Here is a 16,937-nt window from a genome sequence, read left to right on the forward strand (position 1 = left end):
GGGCATTATTTCATTCATCAACAAACTTCTTTTTGATGACATGTCACTTTTGAAAACCACGTAATGAAACTTCCCACTAGGAATAGCCTTAGACCTATCTGGAAGGTGACGTGAGGAGAAAACCAGGATTTCTCCTCTCGCTTTGGCCCATACTCAACTTCAGCACTGAAATCAATTATTCAATTTTCCTCTCGCTTGGGTCCATAGTCAACTTCAGCACTGCAATCGAGTTCTTTTAGTACACCCTTTTTCTTGGTTGCTAGTACATTTTTGGATTATATAGCAAGAAAAAGAAAGCAATAATATGTTGGAATGACTATATTCGCTATAGGGATAAAATGACTTAATAAGCCGGCTTCCCAAAGACTGAGATAGGATGACAGTTTAACCACTGTACAAAACATAAGGAAATTCCAACAACTTAAACTAAACACATGTTAAGCATTACACAACGTGCCTACATTTCTACATGTGACTGGACAGAGACACAGGATTCGCCAGACAATACATAAGATGTCTAGAAACAGAAAAGTCCTCTGCGTCATCACTCCACAGTCCACACCATGACACCACAGTCCACAGCAACGAACCTAGGGAGACCTGGACCCAAATCTAATCTTGCAACTGAACGGCCGAGTAGGGTTAAAACTTTGAAACCACCATTGAAAATGCAGCAAAGACCCAAAGACTACTCTTTCACAGTTTCATCACCAAGGCATAATTTGAACCTAGACGGGGTGGAGGATACATTAGAGCTGATTCGCTCAAAAGTAGTACTTACTCCCTCCATTCCTGTTTATGAGGCGTGGTATGATATGGCACGGTCTCCCAAATTAAATTTTGACAATTCATTTATCTTATATTATATTGTTTATGGTTATAGACTTATAATCATTGGAGAGTATATTTGATTACAAATCCAACCATGTCAAATTTACATTAAAAAATAAAAAATATTGGTTAAAAATTGAAAACTTTAAATCTTGATATGCGTGTGTGCAGCGTGTGTGCCTTATAAACAGGAAGGGGAGGGACGTGCCACGTGGTGACCAGAATGATCTAGAAAAGCCACAATCAATGTTGAGCATCAAAAGGTGTAAATGCCTAGAATGTGCACTACAAAATTAAAGTTATTCCTGCATCACAGTCATGTGAGTATGTGATAGAAACTTAAAGGTCTGTGAAATGTAAAAGGCCAGCAAGCACTTATGATAAAACTCTTACCACTTCATATCCTTGAATTCTTCTTAGAGTCATAGATGGCGGGAATCCAAAATACGGAAGGGCATAGCGAAAGGCAAAGGTTTTCCTACTGACCCTCTCAATTTTGAAAGACTTAATCTCAAGTGAGAAGAACACTGAATGTACCGCATCCTGTTCTTTTTGAGTGCCTGCTAGAAAAATGCATCCTTCAGCTGGACCACTAATGTAGAATTCACTAGTATACTGGGCTGGCAATGGGATGGTACCCTTGATATGCCACTCATGGGACTTCTCAGTGCCATCTTGCAAAAGGTTGTAATAATCCACTGATCTGCCTGCACCAAGTTGACTAAACATCGCAACCTTGCCTTCCCCTGACTCCACAATGACGATATCCCCATCCTCATGATCAGGAGGGAGGTCACATGTGGATAACTCCATAGTGCTCATGTCAAGCTTGAGCAGCTTGTTTGTGTAGTTCAGTTTCCAATAGAAGCAGCCATACACGCATTGGCATGAACCCAGCGAGTCGACTTGTTCGTGCAAGCCTAGATCATCCCAACTGGTAGATGCACCAACACTCCAGTGGCGATGGCCAGAGCATGAAGAGAAGAAAAATACCACAAACTTGGTCTTGGAATGCATCCAGCACATCACACTGAATGATGTCTCGTCCTCCATATCTTCAGAAGGGATAAAGGAGGCACCGGAATTGAACATGTCTTGGTTTCGGAGGCCGACGGAGGCGAGCAGGTCATCGGTCATGGGAGGCAGCAGCAGGTATCGCCTGGACAAGGGGTCGCACACCGCGAGGTCCAAGGATAAGCGCTCCTCCTCGTCGTCGTCTTCCGTGAAGCGCCTGCAGTCGACGAGGACACGGCCGTCGCGGACATCGCACGGATGCCAGCGGTGGTTCAAGCTGGTGGGGCGAGGGACGAAGTCGAAGGAGAAGTCGGCGGCGCCTGCGACCGCGCGGGCGGCGGCGGCCGAGGGATGGGGCGCCTCGGCAGGTTGGAAGCCTGCGGCGCTGATGAAGCCGAGAAGTAGGGGCGGTTGGATGGAGCGGTGGTACCGGCGGGCGAGGTCGGCGCGGAGGCCGCTGGTGAGGGCCGGGGGCGTGCGATCCGGCGGCTCCGTGGCTTCGAGGCAGGGGAGGATCCGGCCAGCCCGCGACGCCAGAGGCGGCGAAGGGAGGAAGGGGATGGAGGGTTTTGGGGTGCGGAGCTGAAGGGAGTGGAAGATTTGGGGACGCCAAAGCCATTTGAAATAATTTCCCATAGAAGAGCACGTAGGGGGTAGGGAGTTGGGAACATCTGAACGAAAAACCTATGTATTCAAGTTTCGGGTGAACTGATAGTGGACCAAGGATTTGATTGGATGCACTGAATTAACTGAAAGGAGGACGAGACAACCTTCGACTTGGCTGGTCCTCCAATGAACCAAGTAAAGACGTTGAGGTCATTTGAGGACAATCAACAAGAGTTATTTTCCTTCGTCCTGGGTTGATCCTGCCATGAACAAAGATCCAAATTGCCGGCGTGAGAATATTCAAATGAAAATGATCTCCAGGAACGCACCGTCCTTTCTGAATGTAAAGTTCAAAATTACTTCTTTGGAGAAGATGGTAGTACAGAACAAAAGGCTTAAAACATTGCTTAAGGAGATGGCGAGCAGAACTACGGGATTCCAGTAACATAGATATAAGATTATAAGATACTCCATCTGTCCCAATTTGTAGGTCGTTTTGATTTTTTAGATACATACCTCTTTTGTTATGCATCTTTATGTCTAAAAACATAGTAAAACATATATATCTGGAAAAACCAAAACGAAATGCAATTTGAAAAGGAGGAAGTATAATAGTTAACCACTGTAAAAGTAGTATCTGCAGCTCCAATAAGTCAAAGCTTAGATTGTTGCATCATCCTAGACAAGAAGCACAGGTTCACACAGAAATCTGTAACATACATACAAGCCAACAACCGTTGCCCCACGATAGTTGATGCACAGAATTAAGTACATCATGCATGCAACATGGATCAGTGACAAATATATACAACAACTAAGTTTGACACCTACATCAGACTGAGCAGGGTTCGACAGACAATATCAGTAGAGTACAGGATTATATAGAGCACCTAGCAAAAGTGAACACAAAAGCCTGAATCATCATCACCTAGCTCCACTGCTCCAAACCACCAGCATATCAAAAAAGGAGCCCCTGACCTGGATGCGATTTAGCCCTGCAACTGAATATATACATTTAGCACATAAACCCACCATTGCAAATGCAGAAAAACATTTACTTTTCACAGTTTCAATGCCAATGCATAATTCCAACTTCAGTTTTTCAAGTCACTAAAAAATTGTACTAAGAAACAAAGGTGCGTAAAACTGTTTTTTAAGTCAGAAATACTAAAAAAGCCTGGAATTAAGCAAGGACCATCATCAATTGGCACTTGCAAACGATTACAAAGGTTAAATGATGTTGCTCCAACAGATAGACTGGAGCCTAGCACATGCATGGGAAGAACAGACAGAAGCCCACCAAGCCTAGATGGCTGAGCTTGGGCTTATCTCTAAACCCATTTTTTTATGGCAAGTGTGCTCAGAAGGCCATCTTTTTAAATGCTAACAATGTTATTTGGTACTACTACTAGTCAGCTCATTTGTTCTAACATATCATGATATAATTGGCGACTTTATACTGCAAGCAGGTTAGCTCGTCAGTCACAAATACAAACATTAGAAAATTAGAATCCTATGCGAAGCAGGAGCTAAGGTCTTCGAAGATTGATGCTTTACTCAATGTTTAGAAAACTTGGGTGAGCATGGCAGGCAAGTGGTGAGCAGATAGAAGCCCAATATAACCAAGAATGATCAATTCCCAACAACATCACAAGGAGGAGGATAAATTAGAAACATTTCATTCCAGTCCATCGCTACAGACTTTCATAAAGAAAAAGGAACTAAGGAAAATGCGAGACTCTCCCAACATGATCCACTGGCTATCCGCTCATCAAGAATAAACTTATCAGATTTACTAGTTCTCAAATCCTTGATTTTTAGCTATCTCTCAATCACCTAAACCTTGTACCAGAAATTGAATTGGGGATTGGGATTTGGGGTTAGGGTTCGGGGGGTTTTGGGGTTGGAGGTTACATGTGACCTCTGGGCCTAGAGGGAGCTCCGGGAGGCTCGCCGGCCGGCGGTGGAGGCGGGAGAGACGGCGGCGGAGCGGAGGCGGTGAGGGTGCCGCCGGAGCCGGGCGGTGGGGGATTCCCGGTGGGCAGTGGAGGCGGCGGGGGTGTCTAGGTCAAACGGGTTAGTGTTGGGCGGAGTAGGAGGGCGGCGGCGGAGGCGGCTGTGGCCGCTGAAGCCGAGTGGGAGGTGGCGGCGGCGGGGGAGTCGCAGGAGTCGCGTCGGGAGGTAGACGAATGGGAGGAAGAAGAAATATGGGACTATGGGAGAGAGAGGGTGGAGGATCTGGGTAGTTGGATTTAGATCCAGCGGTTGGAAAAAGTGATCGATTGAAAATCAAATCTCAACCGATTGGGGAGGAGACACTTCCTAAAATTATTATGAAGTTCGTACAGTTACTACAAAACACTAACAGAGTATATACCTATATACTCTAACTTGAGAAAAATAGAAGAACGCTGGCAACCTAAACATTTAACCATTTATATGACAAGCATGACCCAAAACAGAAGTCTGAAGTACTCCTCTTCAAGATATATTCAAAATACAACATAGCAAGATATACAATCATCAAACAGTCTGCAAAACCACAAAAGCCAGCAAATATACAACTTACCATGCGAGAACAATCCTTCTCAGTGACATGGATGGTGGGTACCCAAAATACGGATGAATATTACATGAATGGAACTTCATCGCACAGACCATCTCAATCTTCAATGTCTTAACCTGAAGTGAGAAGCTTGCTGCATTTGCCATGCGATCTTTTGGAAAGCCTACAAAGAATACGTACCCTTCGCCTGCACCAACCAAGCCAAAATCATAATGGACAGGTAAGTGGGTTATAATCTCCAACATACATCCATCGGCAATCTCTCCCTCCTTTTGCTGAATGGCATGATACACAGCAGCCGTGCGAAACTTAATATGGCTAAACACCCCAAGCGTGCCATTTCCTGCCTCCACAATGATAACATCCGCTCATCATAGTGAGACGGGAGGTCGATGGTGGAGAAATCCATCCTGTTGATGTCGAGCTTGACCAACTTGTTGGCCTGCATCACTTTCCAGTAGATGTAGCCATACGCATAAGAGCGACAAAGAAGTACCGAGCCTCTTAAGTTAAGATCGTCCCACGTGGTACCGACACTCCATAGGCCAGAGCCTGAAGAGAAGACGAATACCGCAGACTTGATCCCGCAATATGCCCTGCCGATCACTCTAAATGATGTCCCATCCTCCTCTTCTCCAGAAGGAACAAGGAAGGCCTGGAACGATGGAAAAATTTGCTGCTTGATGTGGACGGAGGCGAGTAGGTCGTCGGGTATGGGAGGCAGCAGCCGGTACCGCCGGAAAACGGGGTCGCACACCGCGAGGTCGGGGAAGTTGAAGCCCGTATACCCAACGGGACCGCTCTTGAGAAGGACGCGGCCATCGCGCACGTCGCAGGCGTCCCACGGTTTCCTATTGCATCTGGTGGGAGGGAGGTAGTCGAAGGAGAAGCCGGCGGCGGGGTGGGCGATGGAGCGCGCGGCGGTGGCGTTGGGGTGGGGCGCCTCGGCGGGGTGGAAGCCAGACGACACTTTCTCGATGAAGCCGAGGAGGAGCGGCGGGTGGAGGGAGCGGTACTGGCGGAGGAAGGCGGCGTCGGTGACGATGCGGCGGAAGGAGGCGCACGCGGCGGAGGCGCGGGCGAGGTCGGCGGGGCAGGAGACACGGAGGAGGATCTCCTCCAGGAGGTCGTCGGCGAGGGCAGCCAGCTGCCTCGGGGACGCCGGGGCCTCAAGGCAGCGGCAGAGCGGCGACGGCATCTGCCGGCGGGGCGGCGACTAGAGGATGGGGAATTGGGGATCGAGCGTTTGGATGTTTGCGGGTGAAAGTTGGAGGTTGGAGGCAGTGTGGAGTCAAGTGCGTCTGTGCTTGTGGGCTTGTGGCTCACCGCGCACCGCTATCACGGGACTCTTCTGTAAAACCCCACGCACGGTTCTTACAGGGTCATTCTGCAAACTGTAAAATCTATGAAAGCTCGTTACAGCACGCCACAGTATATCTTAGCAAATCGTGCATCGTTCAACATAGCAACCATGCATACGACTACCGAAGTCCAACATTATTTTCAAAAAATTGGACCAACATTTCTTCGAAAAAGTTGAACCAACATTTATTCAAAAAATGTTGAGCCTAACATTTCTTTAGAAAAAGTTGAATCCGAAAAAAGTTGCACCAACATTGTTGGAAAAAAGTTGCACCAACATTTTTTCAAAAAAAGTTGAATCCAACCTTCTTCTCCATCTCCGGCGGTCGGCGAGGCCGCACGCGGGTCGGGGCAGTGGTGCCTCGCGCCCGGGGGCAGCAAGGGCGGCGGGCCGCGATGGCGCCAGCGCCGGGCGGTGGCACAAGGGCGCGCTAGCTTTCGTAGAGATAGGTATAAGGATTTTATAGATATTATACAAAAGTAAGACATTCCTTTGTAGTACTTAAATGCATGTTGACATTCTATGCACCTAAATTGTATTACTAACTCTTGTCTTTATATCCTCAAGTGCGTATAAGATTTACATACTAAAAGGTGGGGAGCACAATCCAAAAAGGATGAAAGCTTTAAAAATAATATATCATAGATTCATAAGAATATAAAAACTTGATTTTTTTCCATATAACGTAGACTTGTCATTAATAATAGCTATCATTTTTCTATTTGATTGTAGTGCCACAAACAACCTCCCGGCTTTGTGCTATATAGATATTACGTGTGCGAGTTCCTCATAAACAATGGGAGGTACCGGACGAACTCTAAAGACATAAGTCTCTTATACACTGCCATGTGCTAACTTCCTAATGGTAATACATCCTAATCTTCATTTACTGTATACCTACATATGCCTACCATTGACAACAACTATAGCAAGATCGAAGATAAACAAATTGACAATATTTGTACGGACATGGCGAGGTTCATCCTACACGAGATTTGTCACGAGGATGGAGCATTCTTTGATAAAGATGGCGTGTTGATGGCGGATGAGTGCACAAATCTTCGTAGATGGGCATAGTAGTTTTAATATTAGCATGGCAAAGAATAGCTCTATTCCAAATGTTGAATTTTTAATAATGTGAATTATATATTATGTATGATGCAGTTTTGAATAGTGTGAATTATTTATTATTTAAGTTTGTTGTTATGTGGTCGGAGATACATATTTCAAGTTGATGGCTAAAAATTGGCGGGAAATAGAAATTATAAATAACTTATGGAAAATAATATATTGAATGAGAAAATAAATATTCTTGGAACCATCTGTGCTGGCAGGCAAGCACCAGCCAACACAGACGGTATTTATGGTGGCTCAAGGTTGCTGACGGGTGCGATACCCACCGGCACCTATTCTAGCTGCTAGCACAAATGCTGCTTTATGGTAGTGTGAGGTAGTAAATTACGACGGTGGAGAGTTATTAGTTTGTCAAGAACATTCTTCATGAAAGAAAATGTATTGCAAGAGCTGATATCCGCAATCCGAAGTGTTTTTTTATTCTTGGAAGATTAATCTCAGGTAATGCTTTTATAGCTCTTGAGTGCCTCCACGCAACTCAGCAGAGCAATACAACTTTTGTTGACTGGAGGTTTTTTAGAAAGAGTGTTGATGAATTGAAGCTGGCCTTTTCACTACCCGGATGCGGATCATGTGTTGTGTGACCACCGTATGATATTCTCGATTCAATGGAGGTTCTGTCCGAATCCCCACTTCGCCAAGGCAATGCACTTTCGCCATGTTTATTTCTCTCTGTTACTGATTTATTGTTAATGCATCAATTGAAAAGCTATAAAAAATACTGCTTTAGGTTCATAGATATTATTATGCGTCTAAACATACACTAAATATGTATAATAATATCTATGCATCTAGAAAAATCAAAACGACGTACAATTTGAAACGGATAAGTTCGATATCTCATCTACTCTTTAGAGATGATGCGCTCCTGTTTCTAACACTAACGTGGGACTAGCTAGGCAGAACGGAATTAGGTTTGCTAAATGAATGGGACCAAGTTAAACAACGTACCATCTATATCAAATATCAAATGACCTTAAAAAAAGTAGTATAGCTCAGAAATTAAACAACCTTATTGATAAGTCATTATACTCTTATCATTCGGATCCTCGCTGCAATAAATACATTAGAGATATGGCTGCTACGCATCTGTTAACCAGTGATCTCAAACATTTAATTTTAGCTGTCTGTCAACGACCTGATCAAATTGCCGCTAAATTTGCTATAGCTTCTGCCGCTGTGTTTGTGGAAATATATTGGCGCCATTTTCTTTAGTAGATGTAGGCATGTAGGACAGTAGGAGTCAGGTATGCTGGGGAAAGGAAGAAATAAAAGAAAGAAAGAAAACAGACCTCGAATGCATCCAGTTAGCCACGACGATTGAGTAGGCGTTACGCCAACCCAACCAGTCCTTGCTGCGATGCCGCGACTCGCACGGCAACGCGAACCATATAGATGGCAGATCGCGCGACCCACGTCGCCAACGCAACCTGGAGACGATGGCCACGTGGGGCAGCCATGGCGGCGTGGACCGCATCAGCAGCCTCCCCGACCACCTCCTCCACACCATCCTGCTCCACCTCTCCGACGCCGAGGCCGCCGCGCGCACCACCATCCTCTCCCGCCGCTGGCGCCGCGTCTGGGCCCACCTCCCCGAGCTCTCCTTCCGCTACCACCGCGACGCCGGCGCACGGACGTGGGCGCACCGCCGCGTAGACGCCGCTCTGGCCGCGTACCCGGGGCCGACCGTCACGCTCCTCGACATCGACTTGCCGCTGTGGGCTCCGGCTCCACGGGAGCACCCCGTGGACCCTGACCGCGACGACCCGCTGCTGCGGTTCCTCGCCTCGCAGCGCGTCGCCGGCGAGCTCCGGCTCTTGCTGCGCGACCGCGGCTGGGGCGACGTCGTGCTGCCCCCGTGCGAGAGGGTCACGGCCATCTCCCTCAGCGTCATTGCGCTCACGCTGCGGTTCCAACCGCTCCCCGACGGCGGCACGTTCGCGGCGCTGGCAATCCTGAGGATCACGAGTGCCCGCGTGGACAGCCGCGAGCTGGGAGACGTCTTGAGCTCTCGCTGCCCGCGGTTGAAGGAGCTCTACCTGAAGCGGGTAGGTCTGATGAAGGACCGGGACCGTGTCCTCTCCATAAGGTCCAACTCGCTGGAGCGGCTCGAGATGGACATGAAGGTGTATCACGGCGCCCGTCTCCAGGTTATCGCCCCGAAGCTGAGAGTTTTCGTGTCCCCGAGGATCTTCAGCGACGCTCCAATCGTCGCGCCAATGCTCTTGGAGATGTGCTGGGACGGCCCGTACGACCCGAGCCGCCGTCATCTCGGAGAGGCCGGGCGCCATCTGCAGCGCCTGGACATTGCCAAGAACACTACTCCGGCAGCGACGATGCTGATGCGGCAGTTTTACGCCGTCCACGAGTTGCAACTGACAGTCCAAATATGGAAGGTACGCTATTAGCATTTTAGTATTTGTGTAACGCACCAGTGAAAGTAGAAGTCATGGAACAATTGTTCTCTTACAACCAAATGATATGGTTTAGATTCGATATTTAATATATGAAATATTATTGGTTTTTCATCTGAATCATCCGACGTCCTATTTGTAATGGGTTTTTGCACAATTGATTATGCATATGCAATCATATAAGTATCCATCTCAATTATCTGAAAAGAATCCCAACATTGACGCCTTTTGTCTCGTGATTTCAGGGCAATCAAGAATACAATCGATATCTAACGCTCATAAATAGTCTTCCCAAGTGTGAGGTTTTGGTGGTCGGATTCGTTGTGACTCAGCATGCCATTAAGCCTGTAATGTTACAATTTCTTAATAGATGTGTTGGGGTGAAAAAGATTGTGGTGCGTTGTTTGGTTTATCATACGGTAAGTGTGGCCTCATCAATTTCCTTTGGTCCAAAATATATGTCATTGTGTCTACATACCGAAAAATGATGCCAAACTATAAATAATTTCATCATATAAGTGGGTTTAGTGGAGCTCGAGTTTATACTTTTACTTATAGAATGCTGCGAATAAATATCATGCATGATTCATGAAGTGCCTATTTGTGATAGGAATAAAAATAGCTCATCCACAAACACAAGCTCTGATATTCACAGCAGCAGTGGTATTTAACTAACTTGTTGTCTTATGTTGACTCTTCTTGTTTTCTTTCAGAATAAATGTCAATGTAAAACGTGGGAATGCCAATGTGATGGGTCCAAGCAAAGTCATAAGATTGACAGCACTGCATTGGATTCGCTCGAACTGGTAGAAATAAAGGAAAACATGGAAGCATATCACAAGGTGGAGTTCGTCAAGCTGTTGTGTGAATATAGTGCAAACTTTCAGAAAAGGATGAACATTACCATTACAGAAAACAGATACAGTGAGTATATACGTGAGAAGATATGCAACATTCATGTTCCAAATGACAAAGTCGTAATCAATGTACGGTCCAGGCGAGCTGGAACTTGAATGGATTGATGCGTGAGGTGGTAAATTAGGATAGCCAAACTAAGGAGAGTTAGTAGCCTTTACATGTTTTTGAATTTTGAGTGGTTTACATTTATCGTCGTGTCAAGTAGCAATGTACTGTAAAAATTTTGACTGCAGCTCCTCTACGGAGGGGATTGTTATCTTAAAAAAAGTAGCATTTACATGATTCAAGAACATTTTGTTCCAGAAGATGAAAAGAAAACATATTGCAATAACCATGCATGGTGTGGATATTATATTTTCAGTGCCTTTTGTGTGTTAGCAAGGAAATTTGTTTGCCTTCTATGATTTTTAATTTCGTGTGACAAGCTAGGGCCCGTTTGTTTCCCTAGAATTGAAACTCATTCTATGAATCATATTCTAGCAATTAGATTTCACCAGAAATTAATTACTCAGAATTTGATTCAATTCAATTTTTTTGTTTGGGTGTTAATGGAATTCTTTTCCATGAATCAAATTCCATATCCTGTTTGGACAGCTAAATATGGAATCTTTTTAAGTTTAGAAATTCAAATGGAACAACATGATACTAGCACAACTCTCTAATCCTGTTGAATTGTCCCTGTATTCAAAGCCATTCAAAGCCAGTACAACACAGAGAACAAGTCATGCACAGATATAACACACTGAACCAAGTCATGAACACAGAGAACCAAGTCAGGAACACAGAGAACACAAATATAACATAGAGAACCAAGTCAGTAACACAAGAACACAGATATAACATAAGAGATAAGAATGAGGAACATGCAAAAATGGAAAAAAAGCTCATGGTACCTGCTAGTGAGAACACAGAAAAGTCAGGAACACTGAGAACTTGATCTAAAGTCTAAACAAAGTTATACATTACGATGATACACACTCAAAATAACATGACTAATGAGCATAATGATAGTAATCCGCATCTAAGCATGCATCACTTTTTGAGTTGCTTTAAGAGCCACTTTTTCCTCATCCCCACTGGAAGCGCCAACAAAGACTCATACTTGCGTGCATCACCAGTCAGGATATCAAATAGGTCCAACAAAGTGTCTTCATCCAATCCTTCTACCTCATTCAGTGTGTTGAGAATTTCTTTTGATGTTGGGCCTTTAGGTGCTTCCTCCTTGAGTGCTTCAGCAAACTTGTCCATTTGCCATCATAGAGGTAAAAGAGTCACCTGACCGTTGCCTCTTTAAACTTCCTGAAGTTGTCGATGATGTGGGCTCTTTGTTACTAAGATATTCCTTACTCATGTCTTTTAAGCTCTCAGCTGCAGTCTTTGCCACTGCCGCTTCACCTGTAGCATGGTCTTTACCAAACATCAAGCTAATTGAGTCCCAATACAAGATAGTCTTGTGCCTGTACCCAGTAGCTTCTTTATTTTTCTACAAAAAACAAGTGTTATACTTGGTTAGAAAACAAGTGTAGAGTAAGTTAGTAGCTGAGTTAAAAAATCAGATGTTATGGACAAAAGATCTCCAGAAATAATAACCAAATAGAATATCTGATTAGACACAGCATTGTAGTAGCAATGTCGCTCGACACCAACCAGATCCAGATACAACCAGATTCAGCAGCAATGATGAAGTTTACATTCATGGAATTGAACAAGTGTTTTTCTTGTCATTGACTAAATTTAATATGCAGAACAAAATATGCTATTGATATGTTACAGACTTTCAACAAAAAAATTGTACTATTATAACTGACATCTACTAGAACTTGATACCCCTGGTCCAAATTACACAATGCAGATACATGTCCAAATTACGTTTATCCAGCAGCTAAGACAATGCCTATTTAACATCAAGGATAAAGTATCTAACTACAAGACAGGCAGTCAAACTACAAAAATCTGTGCAGGAAGCAAGTTAAGCAAGTAAAACAGTAGTTTTTGAAACATACCATCACATATGCTTCCCATACAGAATCACTATCAACAGATATTTTGTTCTTGTTCCAATCCCAACCAAATCCACTTGATTCCAACATACCATTGATGATAGTGTAGTTCTTGTCAAAGGTCTTGTTCCTCGACATGATGTTATCTTTTGTGATATCCATATTACACTTTTCTCGAACATTCTTGATAGCAGTTGTATAGACATGAGACTTCCACCCATTTTGGTACCTGTCAACTTTGTTATAGTACTCCACAAATGTGTCAAGAAGAGCCTTGTCCATGTCATCATTCCAAGAAATGTAACCCCTGCCTGAGCCTGACTTCTTGCCCTTCTCCATATCCTATAGGAAAAAAGTTCACAAATGTTATCAGTAAAAATATTAGGGACCAAATCTAAAAAAAATATTCTTTATCATAAATTTGAGCATGCATTGATGATAGAATTTATCATACATTGACCACGTCTCGCTTGGTAATCAGCAAACATTTGGTTAGCTTTGGTATCCCTAAAATTGGTCCATTCATTTGATGATTGAACATTGGTAATCATACCCACTTCACTTTGAACTTCATGAGATTCAATGGATATTACTTGATCAACTTAGCGTATAAGTAAGTCATCCATATCTTTCTGTCTATCTCTTACAAAGTTGTGCAATATGCAGCTAGCATTAATGATCCTAATCTGCAAGAATTTAGTAGAAATGAGTTACGTACTAGGATCATTCAGAGTTGAATTTCAAGCTAGGTTACTAACTACGGAATACCTGATTTTGTAAGTCAAAATATGAGTTGCTTCTTAGTATAGCCCACCTCATCTTCAATAGCCCAAATGTTCTCTCTACACATTTCTAGCTATTGAATGGCGCAAATTGAATAGTTCTTTGGCAATGGATGGGTTATGCCCTTGAGTAGCCCACTCATTCAAGTGGTAGCGAGTGGATCGATATGGAGCAAGAAAGCCTGGTCCATTAGTGTATCCAGCATCTACTAGATAGTATTTCCTACTTGGAATAACAAATGCATCATCCCGAGACATTGCATCATGTAGCACACGAGAATCTGAAGCCGATCCTTCCCATCCCGATAAGACGTAAACAAATTTCATGTGACGATCACAAACCCCCAAAACATTGGTTGTAATCTGTTGCTTCCTATACCTATACCTCCCTTGGTCAGCCAAAGGTACAAAAACGTCAATGTGTGTACCATCTAATGCTCCAAGGCAATCTTCAAACCACTTCCACTTGGAATCCTCAGGTTGTACAGCTGATAGATCGGGAAGCTTGATAAATTCATGGCATAATGATAGAATACCTCTCAACACCTCATTGAAGTGACGACAGATTGGCCCAAGTGACCATCCATATGAGCTACGAATCATCCTCATCTTAGTGCCATGACCCACTATAAGCAAAAAGATTGCTACCTTTTCTTCTACCAACACATTCAAGTTATCACACATACCACATCTCTCACGTAAGATGTCGCATAGGTCATTAAATGATCTCTTAGTTAGGCGCAAACTATCATAGCAATAGACATTTGATCCTTGGTATAGATTTCTTAGCATTTGTTTTCATTTAGCTATATCTCTCTCAGCCACTTCATCCGGATCAACGATATGTCTAGGTCTCTTACGCTGATACCAGTGCACAATCATGCTCATGATAGCAGAAACTAATAAAACAACCACTTTTTTCTCTTCTTCTTACGCTCTCTCATTTGTTCCATGCTTGTATTAACCAAGTCTATATTGTTGTCAGGCATCTAAAGCACATATGCAAAAAGAAATGCTTGTATTAATTGAAACAGCCAAACATAACATAGCACTCTACTGGCCAGCGCAAAAAAAGAAGATAGGAACCAGAAGCATCCATCAACTAGGAAATTAGTAGTAACAGGAAGCAGCCATCAACCATGAAGCAAAAATAAATATGTCACAAACAGTTTGATCCAGATCAAAGCATAAATAAATATACTACTAGTGAACTAAGAATTCTAAACAGGACATATGTCACAAATTGAGACCTGAACAGGGCAGTATAAGCAATGTTAAAAAGCTTACTAGCTTGAACATAAAAACAGTGCAAGGGTATCCTATACTTTACCTATCACTTCGCTTTTCATTTTTGCAGTTCATAACAATTTATATAACTCACTCAGTATGTGCATATATCAGACTTGCCAGTTCACTCAGTATGTGCATATATAATTCACTCAGTATGTGCATAACAGTTCATAACAGCAAAATCAAAGGAATTAGTATTTTACGACTTGCCGTATCACATTTAATGTCATACCATAGCATATATGCAACTTACTCAGTATGTGCAGGTATAGAAAAACAGTCAACAGAGCTTATAGGACAACATACTAGTAGAGCTTATAGCATATACTCTTTGGATTAACCCATCCTAGTATTCTGATTCTAGTAGACCTACAGATTTATTTGACAAGCCATAGTAATGTTAGCTATTCCAAGATGTTTTCATATGGAAACTTGACCTCTGTTCAGGAACAATCTGATTCAGGGCAAATACATGAGATTAACTGCACACTGTATTCAGGAACAGAGCAAAAAAATCAGAATTAACTGTAAAGAGCATACAATCCACGGATCCATCTTGAGTTATGAACCGCATCATCCACAATACTTTGATTCAAGACATCGCTGCCTAACTCGCTGCCTCACATGGGGAGGAAGTGAGGTAGGGCACACCAAGGCAGGAGTATTGGTGGTGCACGTCGATCTTCCACTGAGTAAAATGGATGGCGGCCGAGCTCCTCCTCCTCCCGTCCCTGTGCTTCCCTTCCCTCAAACCTGTCTACAGCCTCTAAAAAAGAACAGATCGGGTCAAGGGTTAGGGTTAGGAGAGAAATTGTTGTGTATGTGGACGAGGAAGAGAGGGAGGGGGAGGGGGAAGGAGCACGGGCTCACCGCGTGGCGTGTGGTTGCCGGCGAGAAGCTGCTCGCGCGGAGGAGCGGCATGGGTGGCGCACTTTGTGCCGCCTCAAGAGATCCTCGACGTCACCTTCTCAGGAAGAGGAGGGGGCCGGCGTGGAGGGGCCGGCGGCAGAGGGGGCCGGCGGAGGAAGTGGAGGAGGGGGTGGCGGAGGAAGTGGAGGAAGGGGCCGTGGCACGGGAGGCGGCGGCGCAGTGCTCAGGGAGTCGGGGGGCAGAAGGAGTCGGGGGTGGCGGTACGGGGGAGAGGGGAGTCAGGGGAAACGATTTCCTGATTTTATGCTCGGAATGTTTCCCCCGACTCCGGGACGCTGTTGGAAACTTGAGTTATGAAACGGGGGAGAGGGGATGCCGAAGAACACAAGAATTCGTCGAGGCTGATCTCAATTACGTCGTCGTCGTCGTTGTTCGGCTGGTCTTGGTACTCCGGCGTTGCGGGCTCGACACCTGCAAACAAGCTCTCGAAGTAGCTTTGCAATAGCAGCTCGTCCTCCAGGATCCGCGAGAACGACATGGCGGCGTCCGCCTTCCTCTTCTTGCCGGCGATCTTGGGGCGGAGGTAGTCGTCGATGAGGCTTTTGTCACGGGGGGCGTAGTACTCTTGCAGTTCCATCGGTCCCGACGATGAACGATGGATCGGTGGTGGGATTGCCTTCGATCGGCTGCGCTCCGTCCGGCTACTCGACGGGAGGAGGACGATCGATCTCGTTCTTGGCGATGGCGACTCGATCTCGACTGGAAGAGGATGCACTGCCGTGGGCGCCTTTTTGTTGAGGGAAGGATCTGCAGCGTAATGGCGGCAACTCACCCCTGCAGGGTCGGAATCAAACGAACCGGTGCTGAGTGTCGGACTGAAACGCTGCCACGATTATCTGAAGTTTGCCGCTCCGCAGACATCGCAGAAGATCCAGCGGTCAATTGCGAAAACTTGTAAACTTTCCATTCCGTAACAGAATCACGTCCTGTGTGTCCGTACATTGCAGTTGCCGAGTGGATTCAGATTGACGCGACCATACCCAAGTCTTCATGTCTTTATAAGCGCCGTGCGCACCTTCTGACCTTCACCTACGATCCAATCGCCCTCCCTCCATCCTCTCGCCAAGAACCACACCTTCGCGTACGATC

General features: G+C 44.8%; 3 protein-coding genes and 1 pseudogene across 4 annotated transcripts; 1 reads left to right on the forward strand and 3 right to left on the reverse strand.

Annotated features, from left to right (window-relative positions):
* Positions 1 to 1,041: 1,041 nt before the first annotated feature.
* Positions 1,042 to 2,766, reverse strand: LOC101771829. The gene has a single exon (XM_022824717.1). The coding sequence runs from the start codon at positions 2,479 to 2,481 to the stop codon at positions 1,207 to 1,209; it is 1,275 nt and encodes a 424-aa protein (XP_022680452.1). The 5' UTR covers positions 2,482 to 2,766; the 3' UTR covers positions 1,042 to 1,206.
* A 329-nt stretch (positions 2,767 to 3,095) lies between these two features.
* Positions 3,096 to 6,321, reverse strand: LOC101764128. Of its 2 annotated transcripts, none has more exons than XM_022823948.1 (2): positions 5,021 to 6,321; positions 3,096 to 3,446 (listed from the first exon to the last, which is right to left on the reverse strand). In XM_022823948.1, the coding sequence occupies exon 1, from the start codon at positions 6,213 to 6,215 to the stop codon at positions 5,247 to 5,249; it is 969 nt and encodes a 322-aa protein (XP_022679683.1). In that variant the 5' UTR covers positions 6,216 to 6,321; the 3' UTR covers positions 3,096 to 3,446; positions 5,021 to 5,246. The 2 variants fall into 2 exon arrangements, with proteins under 2 accessions (XP_022679683.1, XP_022679682.1); XM_022823947.1 differs by having other exon boundaries at positions 3,096 to 3,452.
* Positions 6,322 to 9,548: 3,227 nt separating this feature from the next.
* Positions 9,549 to 10,444, forward strand: LOC111256232. The gene is made up of 2 exons (XM_022823873.1): positions 9,549 to 9,910; positions 10,174 to 10,444. Exons 1-2 carry the CDS (start codon positions 9,572 to 9,574, stop codon positions 10,414 to 10,416), a joined length of 582 nt encoding a protein of 193 aa, XP_022679608.1. The 5' UTR covers positions 9,549 to 9,571; the 3' UTR covers positions 10,417 to 10,444.
* A 1,434-nt stretch (positions 10,445 to 11,878) lies between these two features.
* Positions 11,879 to 16,425, reverse strand: LOC105913814 (annotated as a pseudogene).
* Positions 16,426 to 16,937: the final 512 nt, after the last annotated feature.

The sequence above is a fragment of the Setaria italica genome, chromosome II, assembly GCF_000263155.2.
Source record: "Setaria italica strain Yugu1 chromosome II, Setaria_italica_v2.0, whole genome shotgun sequence".
NCBI lineage: Eukaryota > Viridiplantae > Streptophyta > Magnoliopsida > Poales > Poaceae > Setaria > Setaria italica.